The sequence below is a fragment of the Cydia strobilella genome, chromosome 7 (assembly GCF_947568885.1).
Source record: "Cydia strobilella chromosome 7, ilCydStro3.1, whole genome shotgun sequence".
NCBI classification, from domain to species: domain Eukaryota; kingdom Metazoa; phylum Arthropoda; class Insecta; order Lepidoptera; family Tortricidae; genus Cydia; species Cydia strobilella.
The window spans coordinates 11,784,791-11,807,314 of NC_086047.1; the positions used below are offsets into that span (position 1 = coordinate 11,784,791).

Consider the following 22,524-nt stretch of genomic DNA (forward strand, 5'->3'; position numbering starts at 1 on the left):
ATACATCATCTGTGAAAATTTCAACTGTCTAGCTATCACGGTTCATGAGATACAGCCTGGTGACAGACGGACATACAGACAGACAGACAGCGGAGTCTTAGTAATAGGGTCCCGTTTTTACCCTTTGGGTACGGAACCCTAAAATGTGTAAAATCTTTGACCCGACTATGGATTTCTTCGTTAAATCGTCGTTCGTTAAGTCTGTAAAAATATAACCCATATCTTAAACAGGCCATACTAATGAATCTATTGACACCTCATTGACCACAATTAGCTCTGAAATTCGACGCCACGTGGAACACAAAATAAAACTGTCCTTTTAACTGTTCTTTTTTTATTTGGGCTAGACGATCGATAAGTATCGACTAAAATCACTACCATTCGTGATCTACGAGTTTATATCACAGTGTCAAACTTTAAGATCAAAGCCCAAAAGCCACAGAACTGTTTAGTATGTAATACCACATCTAGGGCAAGACAACAAAATCCTTGAATTAGCGTAAACAGCGGCTAATCTAATTACCATGTCGTAAATCAAACGAAAATATATTTTATGAGAATGACTGAACGCGTTAAATGCCTGGCGCGGGAACATTGCAACCGATCCAATAAAAACAAACTGATTGACACAAATAACTTAATCAGATCAGTCTTTCCTTAACTTTACTGCGAAGGTAATGTTTTACTTTCGTGATCACTCTCAAGTGTTTATCCCGAATGCATCGTCACGTCACATATCGCTTAAGCGCTCAGGGACCGTTTAGATTTAGATTTTCATCTACACTTTAGCCGATTTTTACATCCTCTTTCAACTCATTATCATTAATAGACTTCAAAACACAAAAGGAGGAGTTTATAAATTACGCAGCGTCTTACGTAGGCGAACAACTCGCGCACGCGAAGTGATGCGGCGCGGCGAGACGCGGCGGCTCACGCGAAGAAACAAACCGTTGATATACTTTTTTTATACAAGTGCTCATTTTGCGAACAATGCCGTTGTTCTCGGTTGTATCGCATCGCGTTCGCGCGAAGAACTCTCACCTAAGCCACTTCCACAAGTGTCAAGAGTAATCATGAATTAATTAATTTCGATGATTCTTTTTTGTTTGGTAGGTCATAACTTCAGTCAGAGGTGGTCCTATTTTTTTTTTATAAGATTGCTATTACTTAGGAGCTATTTTTGTGTAGAATATTATGTATTTAGGGAGCTTAATCATGTATAATCTGAGGAACCTATACTTACAATTTATTTTAATGCTTTTATATAGGGCAACTCCGCAAGCTTTGGAGTTGGACACAATGGTGAGATGGCCTTCTGAAAAATTTGAAGACCATTTTTAATACACAAGACACATTTGTACAATATCTAGTTTTTGTAGGTTTTTAATTCGGTTTAAATTGACATGTGTTTATCGTGGTGTATATGCACACAGTAAATAGAGTGTTTTAAACGTGTGTAATAATTGGTTTCTAACATAAATATTCATTACCATTAAAACCTTTGAGTATAACACGCATTCTTATGTTTTACAAGGTTCACAAAATCCCCAAAATTGAACCTTACACGTAAGTAGTACAGTTTAATTTGGTGTGGACTTGTACATTTATTTTTCTCAAAAATGGACGGCAAAGTCGACGTTGCCGGTTAAAAAGTAAGTCGCGAAGAGCGTAGTTTATGGTCAGTCAAAAAATTAAAAAGTTAAAAACATTGCAGTCTCGATTTCGGGACTGCAATGTTGCATACAAATTCCATTATTTGTCGAGTTTCAAACTTTTTAAAAGTTGAAGTGGCCATATCAAATGAAGGCATAGGTCCATTAAACAGCCAAACGGATGATCAGTACCGCGACTATTTAGGTGTCTCAAATAGGTTGGCGTATTTTCAGCAGAAAAATACACTTCTATTTTTAATTAAAAAAAATAAAACGGCGGCAAAGCAAATCTTTTACTTTTTTCTGTGAAAATATATACATAAAAACGTTGCTTCTGTATAATATTTCTATTATATTTGCATTTATTGCGCCATTTTTGAGAAAAGCACTATATATGACTCGGCTGGAAGGCTACTTGCTGGTTTCGGATTCAATTAAACGGACTCCCAAGGTCGTCCGTTTAAAACAAATCCTCAGCCAGCAAGTAGCTACTTCCGAGCCTCGACAATAATGTACTATTCCCATTCGTCAAAATGAAAGGGCTAGGATTAAGATATAAACAATGTGGGTTGTTGACCGGCGTGACGCGCGCGCATACCAATTAAGCAGATCCTTGGAGTCATGGGAAATGTTAAGTGAGGGTAATTATTAGCCTAGTATTGCATAAGTAAACGTGCACACTGCGCGCTGGCAATCTTGCGCATGTCGCTTGCTAGAGTTGGACCAAGCTAACTCTGTATGGCATTTGAAATGACAAAGTGTGGCAATGTCATCTTTTGATCAAGTATATGTGCTGGTGCACTGCACACATTTGTTTTTTTTTCTGGTGCCGTCGCCTCTTGTTTTTATGGCCATTGCTTGTGGTGCTATCATCGGACTTCACGGGACCCAGTCGCAGTGTGCTTCTTTCAGGTGAACAAAAAATTTTGGGCGCAAGTATCGTCGCTTACGCAATATTTAATTCTTGCAATCACGAACCTTTAAGAGGGCACGACACCCTTAGAATTGCAAGTGCCTTCAGTCTACACGATAGACTTCGTTGTCCGTGCATCATCAGGGGATTTTGCAAAATAAATAGGTTTCATCATGGTGTAGAATATTCTATGTACTAACGGAATTAAATGTAGTTTCTACAAACAAACGTTTTTAATCGTCTAGTAAAACCATTACACGTCTAGATAAGATTTATTACAACCGTAGCTCAACGGTATGTCAACTTTAAATAATAATTGATCTTTATGTAATTTAAGAAATTGCAAATGAATTCATTCGCGGATTGTCTGGAATGATTTCAATATTTGTGATTATGGAAATAAATATGTCGGCCAAGGACAAAATAATTAAAAATTACTGCAACAGATCTATTTTTGCACGCTTTAATAGAACATAGAAAATTGCAATAAAGATTATCATAATAGGCAGAATTCTTCATGAAAAATTATCTCAAAAATAACCCACACAGAGTTCCTATGACCACCTCCTATCTCCATCATCAGATCAATAGTCAATAGTCAATATATTCTTTATTCAAATAGGCCTAGCAACAAGCACTTTTAAATTGTCAAGTTTTAAATATTACCTTAATCTAAATATCAGAGCAATTTATTGATGCAGTTATTATTATTCTTAAAAACATTGAGTTATTATAGATATGTCAAACTTAATAATAAGAATTCACAAAAGGATCGTTAAACACCAAAATCCCCTGATCAGCTCTATGGTACCATAATATTGCATTGTCACCCGACTTACATATTATGTATGCAAATTCTTAGCTTCATCGGAAACCGGGAAGTGGGTCAAATTTAACTTGCAAAATTTTTCCCGAACAATCATAGTTACATATTTTACATACACTTACTTACATAGGTACATTGCAAGTTAATAAAAAACTTGTAAAATACAATACAGTCATCATTATAGATATTTTTACAGTCATTTTATTACATATTATCACGAAATAAGAAAATACCTACTGTTTTTTTGTCTAAAATGTGTTGTAGTTAAAAATTATTGTTTAACGTTCAATAGTTTCTACGTGGTTTTTTCTTTGGCTACTGTCAGATTAGATTCAATTAATACTTAGTATAGAACGATTTCTAGTTAAATAAATATCATGTCAAAATCCAGTTAAATGAATACCTCAGCTAAAGTAATCTATGCCATGCTATTTATCTGGATCAATTCCAAAACAATTGGATGGAAAATGTCGAAATCGGATGTTAATGTCAGACAAACGCCAACGTATTGTCAAGAATTAAATCGAAACCATCCGATGTTGTTCTAATTATCGATAGTGTCAAAATATTTGCATCTATTAACGATAACATTAGATTGTTTGGTAAACATTTCATTTTATCTAGGTTTGTGTTTGTGTGGACTTTACCATATACTATACTAGTCTTTGTTACGCTTACCTAAGTAGGTACCTCATGTGATGTCTGTTGTTTAGTATTGTTATAAAAATATTTTTGTTCGAAAGTACAACCATCGTCTTCTTTTCTTGATTTTTTAAGATTTGCCCAGGCTTTTTTAAGCCGTATATTTTGTAAAGTGTGTGAGTATGAAGTGTGTGTGTGTGTGTGTGTGTGTATTCACGATTGTGAGTCCAGGCAAAAAGCAGCTATCAAAGTATGTAAATATACTAAACTAAAACTAATACTAAACTAAACGATATAATTTAGACAACAGTAAAGGCAACAGTAAATATAGAACAGTTCACAGATGTCAATTACCTAGTAGTAAGTATGTTATTATAGAACTTTTGAAATAAATGTGCGAACATCGTTACATCGGTATTTTAAACTTTTCTGTAGATTATTAATGATGTTTGGAGTCACTATGTTATTTTAGTTAGGTATTTACTTTGCACAATCCATTCAGTGTTTTGAGAACACGTCAATAGTATCCAGATCCCTATCATAATTCTTATAATTATAACATCAAAGACAATATTCTTGGCACCGGATTGACAGAGTGAAGCCCGATTACACATCACACGTTTCTAGATTATCGACAGAAATTGACATTTTGGCAATGCAGCCTGGAATTTTCTTAATTTGACGTCATAATTATTTTTTCAACATCTTTAAGTACCTTTAATCACTTCAGTTGTGCGGATTGTCCCATTTTCCTAGGTGCCATTATTAATCTTAATCGTACAAATCCTAAAGCATTCATTAAAAATAAACTAAAAAGTATATCGGGATCTAGCCGATCTGGTTAGTTATTTATTAGAAGTAACTAATTGATCAATTTTGGAACTGATTCCTAAAAAACTATAGTTATGGAAAAAAACAATTTATGTTAAAGAGTATTGGCGATAGGATGGTTGCGCTTATATTGTTCTATTGTCATGTTATGCAACATTCTCTACAACTTGTTACAGGAAAATTGAGGAGGTTTGGTAAAACCAAATTGCCAGTAAATAAGAATTAAAAAAAAAACTATACTCATCCTTTTCTTTTGGGTGCTAGTACTAGTGTAAGACAAAGATAGTATGATTCTCTCTATCTATTTGAAATGAGAGAGTCCTTTGACAAACTAATTGTACATATATTATAATGCTATATCTACACTGACCTACGTCATTATTATATTTCATACAATATAAGGGTTAAATTGACTGCAGTAGCTCGACGACCGGTCTGGCCTAGTGGGTAGTGAGGTAGTGACCCTGCCTGTGAAGCCGATGGTCCTGGGTTGGAATCCCGGTAAGGGCATTTATTTGTGTGATGAGCATAGATATATTTGTTCCTGAGTCATGGGTGTTTTCTATGTATTTAAGTATTTATATATTATATATATCGTTGTCTGAGTACCCATAACACAAGCCTCCTTGGGCTTACCGTGGAACTTACTCAATCTTTGTAAGAATGTCCAGTAATATAAAAAAAAGTAGCTAAAATAAATTTCCGATGAAATGGTTCCAAGATCCGGATTTATGGTGGGTGTCTATGTGGGTTTTGTTTAATACTCGTATTTCAAATCCTAACTGACGAATGGCGTTAAATATACTGATGACATTACACAACATTACTTTGCTGTGCAATTCGATAAAAGAATCAGAGAAAAAAAAACGTGCTGAAAAACAAAAAGGCGCCGACATAAGAAAATTATAAACATATCACTTTTATAGCAGTGATAATTTAGCTTTTACAGAGGTTTAGATATAAACTGTTTGTCTAGCCAAATGAGTAATTGGTAGTGGGAGGTAGACGTCGAGTTTGACGTGATTTTATTAGCGATAAAATCTTTTTCATAAGAAGTAGGACGTATATGATGGCCTTTTATTACTGTACACGTAAAAGACGTTTATCAAAACTTCTAAAATCATCCGTCCGTGTACTCCGGCCTACGTATGGCTGTACGGAGTAGACCGCATCTTATTACAGAGACTGAGTACCTATACGGATGCTACTGAGACCAAAGCCTTACTTAAGAGCTCTTGGCACCTTCCTGAATTTGTTAACTGACGACAGGGACGCATGAGTACGTATTATAGAAGTGAGATGGATATAGTATGTCTATCGTGCCCCACGTTAGTAAATAAAGGAAGAGATAAATAAATAAATAAAGATGTAACTAATAGCTCTTTACACGAACACTATTTACTATAACAGCGATCGGACATGTTGAAGCAGTCGCCTTGATCGGAAACAGCCAGGATTAACAAATAGGTAAATATGTGTTCCTGTATTCAACTTTGACAATAAAATCTGCGCTGCACGAATTTCCTACGCGTCCTAAGACTCCTAAGAAAGATTGTTGTTGTTCAATCTTCAATAAACAAAATCAAGGGCTAACCCCACCCAGGCAAGTCAGAAGATAATGTTTGCTTGCAGCTGATTGCAAAGTAAATGGGAGTGTGGGCTTGGTTCCATTAGTCGCGCGGCGTGCCAAAGGTCACCGCCGAGGATACAATTAGGTCTGGATATACACGTGTATTTGGAAGACATGATTTACATACATTTTTACCTGCTATGGAATTAATAAACATATTTTTAGGAAAAAACGGAATCCTTATTAGGGTTCCGTACCTCAAAAGGAAAAAACGGAACCCTTATAGGATCACTCGTGCGTCTGTCTGTCTGTCTGTCCGTCTGTCACAGCCTATTTTCTCCGAAACTACTGGACCAATTAAGATGAAATTTGGTATACATGTGTACGTTTGTGACCCAAAGACGGACATGTAACGCAAACAAATGAATTCTAAATATGGGGGCCACTTTTGGGGGGTAAATGAAAAAATAAATAATTAAGTTTTTCAGACCATATCGTGTTATATATCAAATGAAAGAGCTCATTGTGAGAATCTCAAACATATTTTTTTTATAATTTTAGGATAAATAATTTAGAAGTTATTTAAGAAAATAAGCAAAAAATTACCATCCCCCCCCCCCCTTTATCTCCGAAACTACTGGGTCTAAAATTTTGAAAATAATAAACAAAATAGATATTTACCTATAGGTTACAGGAAAACCTATTAGAAATCGCAGTCAAGCGTGAGTCGGACTTAATTACTTAGTTTTTGATCCGACCCCTACGGGTTTTTTAAAGACATTTCACTCACGTTTCACATACAAAATACATAATGTATTGTTTAAATTGTGTAATATACGGAACCCTTGGAACGCGAGTCCGACTCGCACTTGGCCGGGTTTTTTTATCTGTTCCTACAGTATTCTAAACAATTTTGCTTGTAGTTGTTTGTAGCTAATAGTGGCAGGCATTGGGAGGACTCTTTTAAAGGGCCTTCTGAATGCTCGAAAAAGGTAAGTCACGGAAAATACAAGACTTCAAAAGAAGGGCATGCATCGCCTATTACCTATTAAGGTTGAATTCGGATGGCGACTGCAGCACCCTTACGCAGCGTACTACGTAGGCGAACAACACGCGAACGCGAAGCGAAGCGATGCGGCGCGGGGTGAATCAATCCTTTGATACCTATAGAAGTGTCCTACGTGGGCGATCTCGTTGCGAATGCGAACGCCGCGCGCCGTGGGCCCGCCGCGCCGATTCGCTTCGCGTTGGCAAGTTGTTCGCTTACGTTAGACGCTGCGTTACTGTGGACTGTCAATTTCCTGGATACATTTCCCGCTGCTGCAACCTTTAGCCAGCCGTAATCCTCACATTCAAAATTCTAGTGTTCCATGACATAAAAATTTTCATCGCTTTTTACTTTTGGGGTTTGCTGTTTATATGAATCAGCAAACCGCGGTATGACCGATTCTATTTGATTGACCTAACCGACCAAATGATAGGGCATAAAGTGTGAATGGCGAGCATCGGCGGCCGTAAAGCTTTAACGGCGGTGCTAATGAGCCGTGTGGCCTTTATTTCAGGGGTTACAGGATATTACCGTTATTTTTAATGTGTTCATCATTTTGTTTCATTAAATAATCAGTGTCTCTCTTTTCAGATGTGCATTGCCGGTGGTGGTTGTTGTCATAATGAAGATGGTTGAGTGTCGTCAAAACCAACGATAATATGTCGAGGAGTGATAGAGCAATAAACAAGCTAATTTAAAGATAACGATAATTTTAATCAGAAAATTTTGGCCGTTGTTTTTGGGACAATGTAGAGGTACGGGTTGTACTACTTGTACTGCACCTATTAGGTAATTATACCTTAAATGTAGTTATTTAGTTATCTAAATATATAATAAAACAAAGTCAGTTCAGCTAAAAGGTAACACGATATTCATTGACTATTAAGGGGCGGGAGACTGTTAGTTAGAACATAAATTTTACAGTTCCAAACAACTGACAGGCCGATATCGTCCGGCGGACTGATAGTCAGTGGGCCCCTTTAGGCAGTACGAAGTTCGCCGGGTCAGTTAGTTGATAATAAAGTAGCAGTTTTAATTAAGTCGTCTAAAATGTAATTATATTCGAAGTATCCAATCATACTTATTAATTTTGTCATGAACATGAACCCTTAATACTTCAACAGAAGACGGAGTTCTCCGGCAATCATTTTTATCTTACGCTCTACAAACCTTGAAAGGGATCAAAATAAGTGTGCGATTCCCAAGGCAATTATTTTAGTCCATTATCATTTGGCATGTCACAGAAAGTACACAGTATTGACTCTACCAAATTCTAACAAAATTTAGTTTATATTTATATTAGAGTATATACATGTGAACTATGTAATGGTACATGGTACCCATACTATGTATAATATAATTGAAAAAGCACCAATCACCTCTAATTTAACTCCCATTACAAAGTACGATCATTAATGCTCATATCAAATTAATATCCCTGAGGTAAAACCAAACTTACCTAATAACCAAGTCGATTATATCCTCCTGCTCGAAAGCCTTGCAGTAGAGATGCAGCACTTTGAAGCAGGCATACTGCAGCCCCGTCCACGGCACATCAGCAGCCTTCAGGGCTTCGTCCCAAGGGCAGTTCTCGTGTCTCGTGAGACACAACATGCCTTGCTCGGTCTCCGTTGGAGGCATTAGGTTTCACTTTTCATTCCACTTTGTCTTTAACTGTCTGCACTTGTGGCACTATTTTAAACACTTGGTAGTCACCAAGTCAAGTTTTTTAAGGGTTTTGTTCAGTTCTGTTGCAAAATGTTTTGTGTTAGATGATTAGCACATTCACTGCAAGGGGGAGCTAAGCGCTACGAGCGTAGTCGATAACACATATTTTCCGCTTTGCAGCGAAAAGGTGGCCACGGACAGAGAACCCGTCTTCGGGTCGCTAGCAGTGAATGTGTTAAACGACTGCGGGTGATTCCGCTTATTAAGGGGCCCACTGACTATCAGTCCGCCGGACGATATCGGCCTGTCAGTTGTTCGGAACTGTCAAATTTTTGTTCTAACTGACAGGCCTATATCGTCCGGCGGACTGATAGTCAGTGGGCCCCTTAACATAGGTAAGTACTTTTTCAAGGCAGTTGAATAAAATACCTAAATTGATACATCGGCTTCTAGAGGCACTTAGTGATTAAAGAAACCCAGAGAAATGAGGGACAAAGTAAAGAATAGATGATGGTGATGTTCTTACAGATATCGGCACAAGCTTAGTTCAGGTTAACAACAATGCAAATAAATGCAGTGGTGCTCGAGGGTTATTTATTTATTCTCCAAGGTGTACGTAAACAAATAATAACAAACTAATATAAGAGTAATCACATTAACGAACAAATTTTGAAAATTAAGACACCATTTGGGTGGGTCTAACCTCCCATTGTGACTACTTATTCTGAAGTTATTAGTGGAATCTCATTAGTTCTGTAGAGATCATAAACAGGTTTGCATTTACATTGTGTACAGGAAAACCAAATAGTTTAATAAAACTATCGTTTTAATGTCACGAACCAAACAAGTTATTTAGAGCACTAGAATAATTTACAAGAACTTTATCCTTTCCAGGAAATGCAGCAGGATAAAGGATATTTTTCAATTATGAATGTGATTTAGAGTAAATTTGGTATGAAGTTGTTTCACAAGACCTCGGAGAGGATGACACAAAGACAACGATAAAACGTCTAAATGTGTGTTCACGAAGGAATCAAAGATACCAAGTCATGGCGGCTTTTTGTTAACTTACTAGGATCTTTACTAAGTGTATTTTAAATTCACCGTCTCTCTTTCAGCACATATTAAATAGGAGTGATCTTGTATAAATGTTAACTGTTACTTATATTTCGTTGAGTTTAGCAAAGCGTTATACTTTGTATGCCTTCTAAAATGTTTACACTTAGGTACTTTTAATTGTATGGTTGACTGTCTGTACGCTGTCAACACCGGATACAGGTCAAGCAACGCAAGTTGTACTATGACACAATAAACCAAATAAGGAATGCGAGTGTAGCGCAGTCGGCCCGAGGAAGTGGCAATTTAAACCATTCAGCCGCTATTGTTTGGGTTCGCTTAGTGCACGCTTATCACTGAAAGACTTGTATGAACGCTTGACACACAACTATATAGGTATATACATAGGTAAATACATGGTAATGGACTGATCAGTGGCTGATTTGCCCGAGGGCTCGAGTAGGCCCGGGCCTAGGGCGGCTAGGTATTAGGGGCGCCAGTTTACTTACTCGTATATAGTAAGGTGCTGAGAAAAGGGCGGCTAGTACTTAAATATGGGGCCTGGGGCCTAAGGCGGCCAAGGCTGCAAATCCGCCCCTGGGGCTGATTGATTTTCTGTTAGTACCTGACTATTTATAGATGAGATTAACAGTATCGCGTAAAACAGGAATAAGTTGAATTGCTGAATATATCCAGCGAAAATAAAAACCGTAGCAAAGCAAATTGTCATCGACAGACAGACAGTTTAGCGACAGCAAATTGGTACATTAGGGATACCAGTAAAGAGATTTATTAATATATTCTTTCTTTTCAATGAATTTAATTTCAGTTCCATTTCGTACCTTGTCACAGTGACAATAGTATGAGGTCCCCAGACTCCCCAGCAACTTTCATATTGATTGTCACTGTGACAAGGTACGACATGGTATGTTGAGCGCTCGGGAGCAAAAAGGACTTTAAAAGATTTCAAATGATTCGGTTTAGTAGTCTAACAGCTTCAGATAAAATCTCAAACGCTTTTTATGCGCCATGTTACCTGCCACATACCTAACTTGTTAACAGACGTCAACGTGACAAAGGTTACTTCCCGAAAGTTATTTTCGCTATGCAAGCATCATTAAATAATGAAAGGAAAATCACAACATCATTTTTGACCTATATTAGTTAGAGGTATACTCGGCAGTACGGATACGTCCTAAATGTCTTAATCCTAATCACCTATATTTATATTAAAGAGATCTCAGATTGCTACAAAGTTGTTGCTAGGTCGCCAACATATAAAATAAAAAATAAACAAACACGATAAAAAATCCGCAATTACGCATGGGTTTGGGTTTTAATTTGCTACGTTTGCCGGTTGGCACATATTGTAAATATAAGGATTGAATAAGAAATGTCCAAGAGGTGGTCCAACCTGGTTTCCATATTTGAATCCGAATATCTGTACGGTTCGACGAGCATTCCAAGTATCGGTCACGTTACACATACTCATACATTATCTATTAGAGATTTTATTGCGATCAATCGATGATTATTTTTTAGTTCCCATGTTCCCACATTATCCTAACTTAAGAATAGTTTTAAGTCCTGACATTCTAACTAAACTTGACTGCGCATACCTTTAGAACATTTAACTTTTTTTTTTTTTTTTTTTTTTTTTAATATGTGGATTTTATAATTATTAATTTTATTTTTTATCATTTAGGTATCAAATGCCCAGTTATTTTAGTTTTAATGTCTAGTCATGGATCCTTATATTATATACCTGACGAAGCGCCAGGAGGCTCGGCGGAACGCTTGTCATCACTGAGTAACACATCACGAGTGTTGGCATCGTCACTTTTATTTTTATCACCCATCGCGGTATAAGGGTGGGGAAAACGCGGAAATAAAAGCACGTTCTACACGTTTACAACTCACTGATTTTATTTAAATACACTTTAGATCAAAATAACATATGATTGACACAATAAAATTGGATTAGGAGCCAATAGGTTAGAACACGTGCACCACCGTGCGCAGCTGTCAACAGAATGACCGCTGCCGATCGGTCGGCGCCATCTTGCTACCCTATTCGGGGGAAACCCGCTCCTATTTCAATACTACCTTCAACATTTCCATGACTGTCAATGTCAACATAATTTTCAAAGATACCCCGAATATTAAAACAATCAACACTCATAATATTTTGACGTTTAAGCAATCAAAACAAACAACTGTCAACTGTTAATATGATATCAAAGATACCCTACATTTTAATGACAACCATAACATTTTGACGTTTAACCAATCATAATAAACATAGTTTGATAACTTCCATCTTTTACTATAATTTTACGTTCAATTAATCAAAACAAACTACTAAATAACAAATATTCGTAAGTAATCTAAAGATAGGCACAAAGGGGGCGCAATATTCGACAGCGCGCCGTCACGGCCGTCCTGCATATTCACACGTCCTCGTGTGCTGGGGCAGCTGTCTAGTCTTCAGCATCTGCAAACGAGTAATAAATAGTGGTTTACACTAAACTCCACTCGGTCACCCTGACAAACATATGCCACACACGAAATAAAGTTAAACTCGTGCCACACAGGCCCGTCAGAATTACACAAGGCCATGGGTACCATTTAGGATCAGGATGTCACACAGTTATAAGCATTCACGCAGCACAGAGTCATTATTGCCACACAGGCTAATTAGTCAGAGCCACACAGGCAAGTCAGTCAGTGCCACAAAGGCGTATCATTGCCACACAGGCTAGTCAATGCCACACAGGCGCATCAATGCCACACAGGCGAGTCAATGCCACACAGGCGAGTCAATGCCACACAGGCGTGTCAATGCCACACAGGCGAGTCAATGCCACACAGGCGAGTCAATGCCACACAGGCGAGTCAATGCCACACAGGCAAGTCACTGTCATTACGGAGACCATGAGTGGAATGATTGTAAGCAAAGATAGTGTATGTAATAAAATTACACCCATCGCCGTCATCGGCACATTCTGTCTCAACTTGGTCTTCAGCCTTTCAGCCCGTCACCATTTTAACCATCCAACAGCTCTACTACCAAATACATGGACATTAAAATTTTGAATCTAACTTTGTTTGATTACGCTCGTGGTTCTCCAAAAGAACGTGATCACCAACTATAAACTTTTTAACCTTGAAGGTAGTTTTATCGAATGTGTTCTTTTCGTAAAAAGCGCTAGCCTATTAGCCTATTTCTCGTGCCGATCGCTCTCTAACAGAATTTAAGTCAATTGCAGTCTTATCTTTCTAAAGACTCTAATCTATGTTTCTAATGTCATAAGGTCTAAAGGTCTAGCAAACCTTCCTATTAAAAGCTCCAAGGTATACGCTATTGTTACCCTACTCGTAGTACAATTGATAGCCAGTTAAATATAAGGCAATGCATCTTGCCAAGACCTATTCCTACTTGTTGCATCAAGATGTAAATGTGTAATGTTTTGTGTGCATTTACGAAATAAATGATTATCATTATGATTATGGGCTATAGGACTAATCTAAAAGTAATTTCCTGAGAAACATCTACCCTGCAATTTATGCAATTTTCATATTTGGAAATCAAGTGACAGTAGACTTTTTGTAAGGTCTTTTTCCAGCCTAAATGCATGATGTTTTCATACGCGTGATTTATTATGGCCCACTGAAAAGCCCAAGAAACTATGAGCAATCAAATATTTTTAAGAACAGTTTTCTGACATATTTTTTTAATACAGTAACCCACGCCTAATTTCATACATTTTAGCAATATCACTATCGAGTTCATTTATTTCAGGTACCGTAATGATAGATTCGAATTCGGTCGTCTTCATTCTGTTTGACTTCTATTCTAACCAGGAATCTGACATTTTTGTTAAATTATTCGTTTCTGTTTGGCTCTAGTTATCTGCTCACGGCTCGGCAAATGGTTACGTGAAAAGAAATCCGCGTTTGCCCTGCCGGTATTCGATGTCAAAATCAAATGACTGTTGAACCGAACGATTGGGGTCTATCAATTTAATTACCAGGCCGTAGTCGACGGGCCCTAAACAAAGTTACCAAGGAGTAAAGTACATTGTTGTCTTTCACGCCCAGTGACATCGCTGTTTAAACTGAAAACTATTTACCCTATACCCTAAACTACAGACCGATACTACTTTTGTTTTACAACTACAATTTTACGCACAAAAATCTCGACCAAAAAGCCTGGCAAAAACAGATCTCTACCTATCATAATGTCATCAGTAATATTTTCGTAACCTTGCATAGCTGATAAAGCTTGGATGATGCAATTTATATTTCCGTTTAAACCTATCAAGTCTTATCTATCAACGTCATTGCATAATATTTTCTTTCTTTGTACCTAAATTTCATGTTAACAATTTTTTTTTTGTACAATAAAGTGATTTACTACTACTACTACTACTTTCGTTTACTGGAGTCTATCTGCTAAGCTTTCTCTTATCAAAGAGCACTCGGCACCAGAATCGAAATAAAATGAAAACTTCTCACCGGTTTCATCTATAAGATGATTGAGATGATCAGTGGCTGCTTTGATGGTGCATATGTCCACCCGCCGCTCGACCCGTGAATCGCTGGCCTTAGTGTCCTTACTAGGGCAGTGTGTAGCGATGTGACCTGGTTCACCACATTTGAAGCAGGTTGGAGTAATCTTCTTCTTGTGTTCGTTGTCTCCTTTCGAAAGTTGGGGAGTAGATGCACTTGAACTCTCGGAACCTATGCTAGTGTTGGCGTCACGACTACTGCTCCCTCGACATTCACTAGAGACATGGCCTAGCTTGCCACAGTTATAACATCGTCGAGAGCCATCAGTACGCGGCTTCTTTGCATCCACAAACGCAGTGGTCTTGTCTTGATTAGGAGGTCCTCTCTTTCTAAAAGTAAAGGCCATAAGCTCTTGCTGAAGTTTATTGCGATTTTTAATTTCAGTGGTAAATGCCACTCTTTGAAGTTGAGGCTCGATCTTCGCAGCATGGGCTAGTGTAACAGCGATCGCGATTTGTTCAGTTGTCAAAGACTTCCATCTTGCCAACAAGGCGCTCATAAATCGACTGGTGTAAGCAGATAAGCATTCACCTTCCTTTGGGCTTCCGTTAAATAGTCGCCATAAATTTGCGGCAGGAGTTTCAACAAAATCGAAGCGTGCGAGAAACAGGTCTTTTAACTGGGGCCACGTTATTCCAGGAAAACTAGCCTGTGCTAACCACGCTGCTGCACTTCCTTTGAGTGCTTTGCTTATGGTCATTATAAGATTACCACCCGAAGGGGATTTTTCTTGCAAACATAAGTCCACTGTTTCGCACCACGCACGGGCATCGCTATCCTGAATATCAGGATTAAATTCAGGCAATGAAACTTTTGATTCAGTGACACGTGGTTCTTGTATAGCACGAATTAACTCTGCCAAATTCCGTTGTTGCATTTCAAAAAGAGATTTCCATCGATCGCACTCATTATTTAGTGAAAAATTTTCATTCTGACCTGTAGGCTGCTCTGGAAATGCACGGGGTAATCCCACTTCTGATGACGAAGCGCCAGGAGGCTCGGCGGAACGCTTGTCATCACTGAGTAACACATCACGAGTGTTGGCATCGTCACTTTTATTTTTATCACCCATCGCGGTATAAGGGTGGGGAAAACGCGGAAATAAAAGCACGTTCTACACGTTTACAACTCACTGATTTTATTTAAATACACTTTAGATCAAAATAACATATGATTGACACAATAAAATTGGATTAGGAGCCAATAGGTTAGAACACGTGCACCACCGTGCGCAGCTGTCAACAGAATGACCGCTGCCGATCGGTCGGCGCCATCTTGCTACCCTATTCGGGGGAAACCCGCTCCTATTTCAATACTACCTTCAACATTTCCATGACTGTCAATGTCAACATAATTTTCAAAGATACCCCGAATATTAAAACAATCAACACTCATAATATTTTGACGTTTAAGCAATCAAAACAAACAACTGTCAACTGTTAATATGATATCAAAGATACCCTACATTTTAATGACAACCATAACATTTTGACGTTTAACCAATCATAATAAACATAGTTTGATAACTTCCATCTTTTACTATAATTTTACGTTCAATTAATCAAAACAAACTACTAAATAACAAATATTCGTAAGTAATCTAAAGATAGGCACAAAGGGGGCGCAATATTCGACAGCGCGCCGTCATACCTATCTTATTGTTTTTTTTTTTTTTAGTTTTAAGTTTTGATATTTTAACTAAATTTGACTGTGCATATTATATCTTAATTTCAATTTTATAGTTTGAAATTTTTTTTTTTTAATAATCAATTAATTTTATTATTACCCATCAATTAATTGTCAAGATCTTTTATATTTCATCATTCAATTATCAAATGCTTAGTCAATTTAATTTTAATGGATCTATCTTTTATACTTAATCTTATTTTTTTTTATTGCAAATGTTTTGTATGTTTTAATTATGGATCAATGTTATCTGGATTAAATGATTTTATTATTTATTATTATTATTAAAGTGGTTAAAAAGGGGTTGAAAGTTTGTCGTGGTCCTAATTTTATTTTAAGTTAGGTATTTGAAACCTTATTGAAAGATATATAATTAAAAGAGAAAAAAAACTATTTCAGCATTATTGAAAATTCATCCCCCAAGGTGGTAAAAATGGGGTTGAAAGTTTGTATGGAGATCAAATATTTTTTTGAGTGCGGGACTTGAATCTTTGTATAAAGGCATATTACTAGAATACAAGAAAAGTAATTCAAGCGTTTTTAAATATTCATCCCCTAAAAGGTTTAAAAAGGGGTTGAAAGTGAATCTATTACAAATGCTTTGAAACTTCTTAGAAAGGCATTGTATAAGATTCCAAAAAAGTTATTTCAACGTTCTTAAAAATTCAACCCCTAAAGGGGTAAAAAAGGGGATGTAAGTTTATATGTGGTACAAATTTTCTTTTAAGCTAGGAACTTGAAACTTGGTAAAAAGGGCATTATATTAAAATAGACGAAAACTGATTACTTACACCGTTTTTGAAAAGTTTGTATTAATAGTTTCGGGAGCGAATATTTTTTTTAAATAGTGGACTTGTAAATATTCTAAGAGGGTCGGGAGGGATTATATCGGGAACAATTTTTTTCAGTTAGGGTCTTGAAACTTCATAGTTTGTGAAAGACAAATTTCATGCGTTGTATAATTATTAACAAATGATTAACCGTCCCTACTGATATCTTTTGCTGCATAATGTTCTATATTATGCTCATGTAGAATATATAACCACCAACATACAAATCCACGCGTACAAAGTCGCGGGCAACAGCTAGTCATTTATAAGAACGTCATATAATGCCGAGCGAGGGTCAAATTTTTGGTAACATTGGCTCTTTGGCAATAAGCGAAACGAAACAGAATTATTTATAGTAGGTAAATATTTTGTCTACTTATGACACGAAATAATACGTTGGATATGTAATACAAGCATATACGTGAATCGTAAGGATCATCTCAAAAGAGAAAATATAGTTATAGTACCTACTTGGCTCCATCGAACTACGTATATATTCGCCCCTAGCACATCTCTAGTTTAATTAAATAACTCGAATCGTAGTAGACACTAAATTGGAATATAAGCTCCTTATTTGGATTAAATTAATTTAAGTGATTCGTTACCTAAAAGGTTGTGTCGGAATAAGGCATAGGTAAATTAAATGGGGGTCACAGGAAACGTGTATGGATATGAGTTCGAAATTGCGCGAGGTCCTTACTCCTTACCCATTGGAAAATAAAGTCATGTTATGGAGTTACTATGGATAAAGTATGGAATACCATAAATAGTAAGTATGTTTGTCTAGTAACGGTCATAAAGTCATACTCATGTAACTATGCACCTCATGGAATTGGAATGAAAAGAAATGTTTCAGGTTTCAGGTATGTTTCCTTGCGTCTATACTGAGTTGCGTTTTGTGTCATTTTAGCCTGTGTCTTGTATGAACTCTGTGTTGGTCGTGGTCCATTGGGCAAATCAAGTCTAATTTTGGGAAATTTTTGCTTGTTGAGTGACTTGACTGATAACTTACCTACTTATAAGGGTAGTTGGAAGACAAATGCTGGCAATAAAATACTCATTTCCTCGTCTCTATCAAAAAAGTTCATGCCTTTATATTCGTCAAGTATCAGTTATAGTTGCTTAAGCAAACAAATAAGGCATCACCAAGCTAAAGAATCTTACTCAACCACAATAATTCTACACGAAAAATAAATAAATTAGTAACCTTACAAAACATCGAGTTAATAATGGTTAGGTAGATTAACTATTAGATATGGGTGCGATAAAACGTCTAATATTAGCGATAACACTACATAAAAGCATACTTACATAATTTATTAATGGACTAACATTGACAACAAATAATATTATTATTATTATAGTAGCAGCATGGTTCCATTTTAATCGCCTGTCACTATGCCTGTCAGTTTCGCACTTACATACTATGTACATACTTGTTAAAACGTGACAAGCATGGTGACAGGTGATAAAAATGCGACCGTGCTGCGGCCGCAGATAGGATTAGACAGAAGGAAAAGGATCTCTTTCTATAAGTAACTTTTCTAATTATACGCTTCAAACCGAGTTTTAAATAAAATATCGAAGAAGAAAATATTTCCACCCAATTTATCCAACAATCATCAATAATTTTACATGATAATGTGTAAAGCATGCAATATTCTAAAATTTTAGTTTACAATAAATAAAAACGTTTCCGTATAAACCACCTAAAGAGGCAGAGGCGGGCAGAGGTCAACAATGCTCGATGTCAGATGTTATTAATGTTACTGTCTACAATTTGCTGTTGTATTCGTTCGCGTTGTGTCGGAATTGAATTACAAGTTGACAGAAAAGGCAATGACAGTGAATTTTTCCACTTTTAATTTATTTAGCATTATGTGCGAACATCGACATAGTAAAGATTTTTTTTAAACTAACGTTAAATTTTCGTCCAAATAAACTTCAATTCCGAGATCGTCGAAGAATTGTAGTGTTAAGAGGAAAGGGAGTGCAATAGAACGACAGAAAAATGGGAATTCCTGGCTCTGGCAAAGTAAGACCTCGATGATTGTTAATCTGAAATATCTCAATTCAGTTAATGCTGGCATTACTTGCGCGTTAAATCTCTCGTCAGCGTTTCTAGGAACAGAATGATGGATGCTGGGTTAACTCGTGGAAACACCTCTGCACAACAACCCTAACTGACCATCGATGGACCCTATGCCTCTGCAATAAAGTTTACGTATTGCCAGTTCTTAGTGTGGACGATGATACTATAATACTTGGCAACTGTACAAAGTCCACATCACTGATCCCGAAACAATAATGTTCGTGTAAGTGTAGCTTATGGCGAGTAGACAAAGCAATAAGTGAATAGTCATGAAATGGATAGTAAAATTAAGAATTCTACATATTTCAATAATAGTGTCGGTCTCAGGTAAAATATACCAACCACCTTGATTTTTTAAATAAAACGCTGCTAGTAAATAGTAAACGTAATTAGGAACAAACGTTATTAGCAATTGACAAAGTGTGAAGGAAAATACCTGATTTTCGTAAAAACGTCAGAATTAATCATGACATACTTACCTAATGAATGTTCCATAATGTTGAGAACATACATCTGGTAAGAAATCTGTTGTTATAAGTTTATAGTTATTACGTAGCTTGAGATTTTATTTTAAATGTCACTTAGTTTCATCATGGCGTAGAATTTTATTTACTAAGATGGGACTTGTGGCAAGGCAGACGCAATTTCGGCCATTTGGGAGCTGGCAGACGAGTATTTTCTGAACCTACATACAGAGATGGGCAAAATGTAATCGACTAACGATTGACGATAAAGATTACAAGAATTAGTTGCGACTGACGATTGAAAACGACGATTGATCAATCTTAGTTGTAAAGAGTGCAACTAATTTAGTTGCAACTAATTTAGTTGCAACTAAATTAGTTGCCGATTGATTTCGGACAACTAAATTTTGTAATCGACTAATTAGTTAGACTATTTTCTCGCGACTAATGTTAGAAGCAAATTGAATAGAATACCTCGGTATGGCTATGTTGACAGACTGATTAGGACATCTTAACGGATGTTTAAAAATAAAATAGTCATGTATTACTTACGATATTTTGACCGTTTCTAAGGAGTGAGATCTGTTCTCACTATTATTTTGCTACTAAAGTAGTGCATCTGTCTGAAATTGGATTAAATTTCTCTTATCTAAGGGTAAATAAGAACTGGGTACTTTGTGCATTAGTAAAATAACACTTAAAAAAACACAATTATATAAATCAAACTTTGTATATTAAATATAAAAGCAACCATGATATGTATTTAGTTAAACTATATGAGGTTAGTCTTGCAATCGTAAAAATAATAATTAAAAGCAAAAATTATCAACAAATCAACGTTGTTTATACAATAACATGTTCATATGTGATAAGATAAAACATTAAAAAACACAGTTATAATAAATCAAACTTTGTATATGAAACAAGCGGCTGATCGACCAATTCGCTACCGGTCCAATATATTGGCAATAGCGGTAATAAATAAAATATGTATGTTGATTGATATATTTGAATGTAGAATGACGCAAGGAAAATGTACCATAGTTAACGCTGAGAGTTCTTTACAAAGAGGTTTAAATATTTTTAATGACCACACGTTGAAAACAAAATAGACCGCGTAGATAATAAACAACATGCAGATGTGTCATTCAATAGAACGTGTTATTTTTAGAAGATGCGTCGGCACTTGCACCAAAATGCAACAAACAACTTCCAGGCCAGGTAAGTAGGATTATCCCATTGTTTTGTCACCGCGTGACACTAAAAAGAGTTTTACTATTGTCAGAGACAGCAAAATATTGATAGTTTCTATGTCTAAGATTTACTCAGTATCGTATAATTCAAAGTATTAATAATGCACCAACCTACTTTATTGTTTGCCATTTGTAAACAATGCAGTTTTTCGCTATTTGTCGTTATTACCAATATATCGTTATAATAATATTATGGCATTATTTGCATTGTCATTCAAGCATTTCAAATTAAACGTGTATACATAATTTTAGCTCAATCGGATGAAGATATCTGCTTCAAAATAAGTCGCAAAATTCTACCCAAACTAACATAGTTACAACATACGAGTACCTCCGTATGTTACATACATACGTACTTGTAGTTACATATTGCAAGATAAAAAATGCAAAAACGGGCGACTACGTAGTTTTAATATAGATTTAATCGTGAAATTTAGTCGATTGAAACTAAAACTAATTTAGTTGTTAGTCGAACATTCTCACAACTAATTTAATCGCAACTAAATTAATCGCGATTAAAAAATGACGATTGATATTTTTAATCGATTGATTAGTTAACTAAAAGATTAATCGATTAATGCCCATCTCTGCCTACATATAAATTCCTATTCTTTGCCACCAGTCTCATCTTTGTATCGGATGACGTAAATTCCACTATTTTTGGTACCTTTGAAGTTTTTTTTATACTACGTCGGTGGCAAACAAGCATACGGCCCTATGTTAGGCAGTCTCCATAGCCTATGTACGCCTGCAACTCCAGAGGAGTTACATGCGCGTTGCCGACCCCAACACTCCTCTCCCTCGAGCTCTGGCAACCTTACTCACCGGCAGGAACACAACACTATTAGTAGGGTCTAGTGTTATTGGGCTGCGGTTTTCTGTAAGGTGGAGGTACCTCCCCAGTTGGGCTCTGCTCTAGATCTGGAATGACATCCGCTGTCCTGTTCCCTACCACACAAAGCGAGATGTCATTCACAGTGCCCATACCTCTCTTTTGGACGTAGTTTAAGGACATACCCGGGTCCGGCACTTCCGGCCATACAGGAACTGGCAGTGGTTTCTGAAGCTACATATAAATTCCTATCTGTTGCCACCAGATCTGTTGATCTTTGTATCGGATGACGTAAATTTCACTTTTTTTTGTAACCGGAAGTGGTACCTTTTTTCGTGCTTTCGGCCAATTATATTTTTTTAAGTGAAAGAACGTGGGTCAAAATCATATAAAAATAATTAATGCAAATAAAAAAATCATTTATCCATATTTAAATACATTCTAACGTATTTTTATAAATCTTCATTTTTAGTTTTAAAGTATGTCGATAGATGGCAGTGAATTTACAGTGGTTACAAAATTTACTATGACAGTACCGCTCTATCTTATTATATCCTCTTTGACTTTATGAACGAGTGCCATGAGGCTT

The 22,524-nt window shown here is 36.5% G+C and overlaps 1 protein-coding gene across 2 annotated transcripts in view; it reads right to left on the bottom strand.

Moving 5' to 3' along the window:
- LOC134743174 (four and a half LIM domains protein 2-like) overlaps positions 1-22,524 on the bottom strand; it is a 179,336-nt gene that overhangs the window by 73,374 nt on the left and 83,438 nt on the right. Inside the window, exon 1 of one of the 2 annotated variants that reach the window (XM_063676551.1) lies at positions 8,942-9,182. The exons of the other annotated variant lie outside the window; for it this stretch is intronic. Coding sequence (XP_063532621.1) covers positions 8,942-9,123 — 182 coding nt within the window. The 5' untranslated portion in view covers positions 9,124-9,182. Of the gene's footprint in view, positions 1-8,941; positions 9,183-22,524 lie in introns of those variants that run through there. 2 annotated transcript variants of the gene reach the window in all.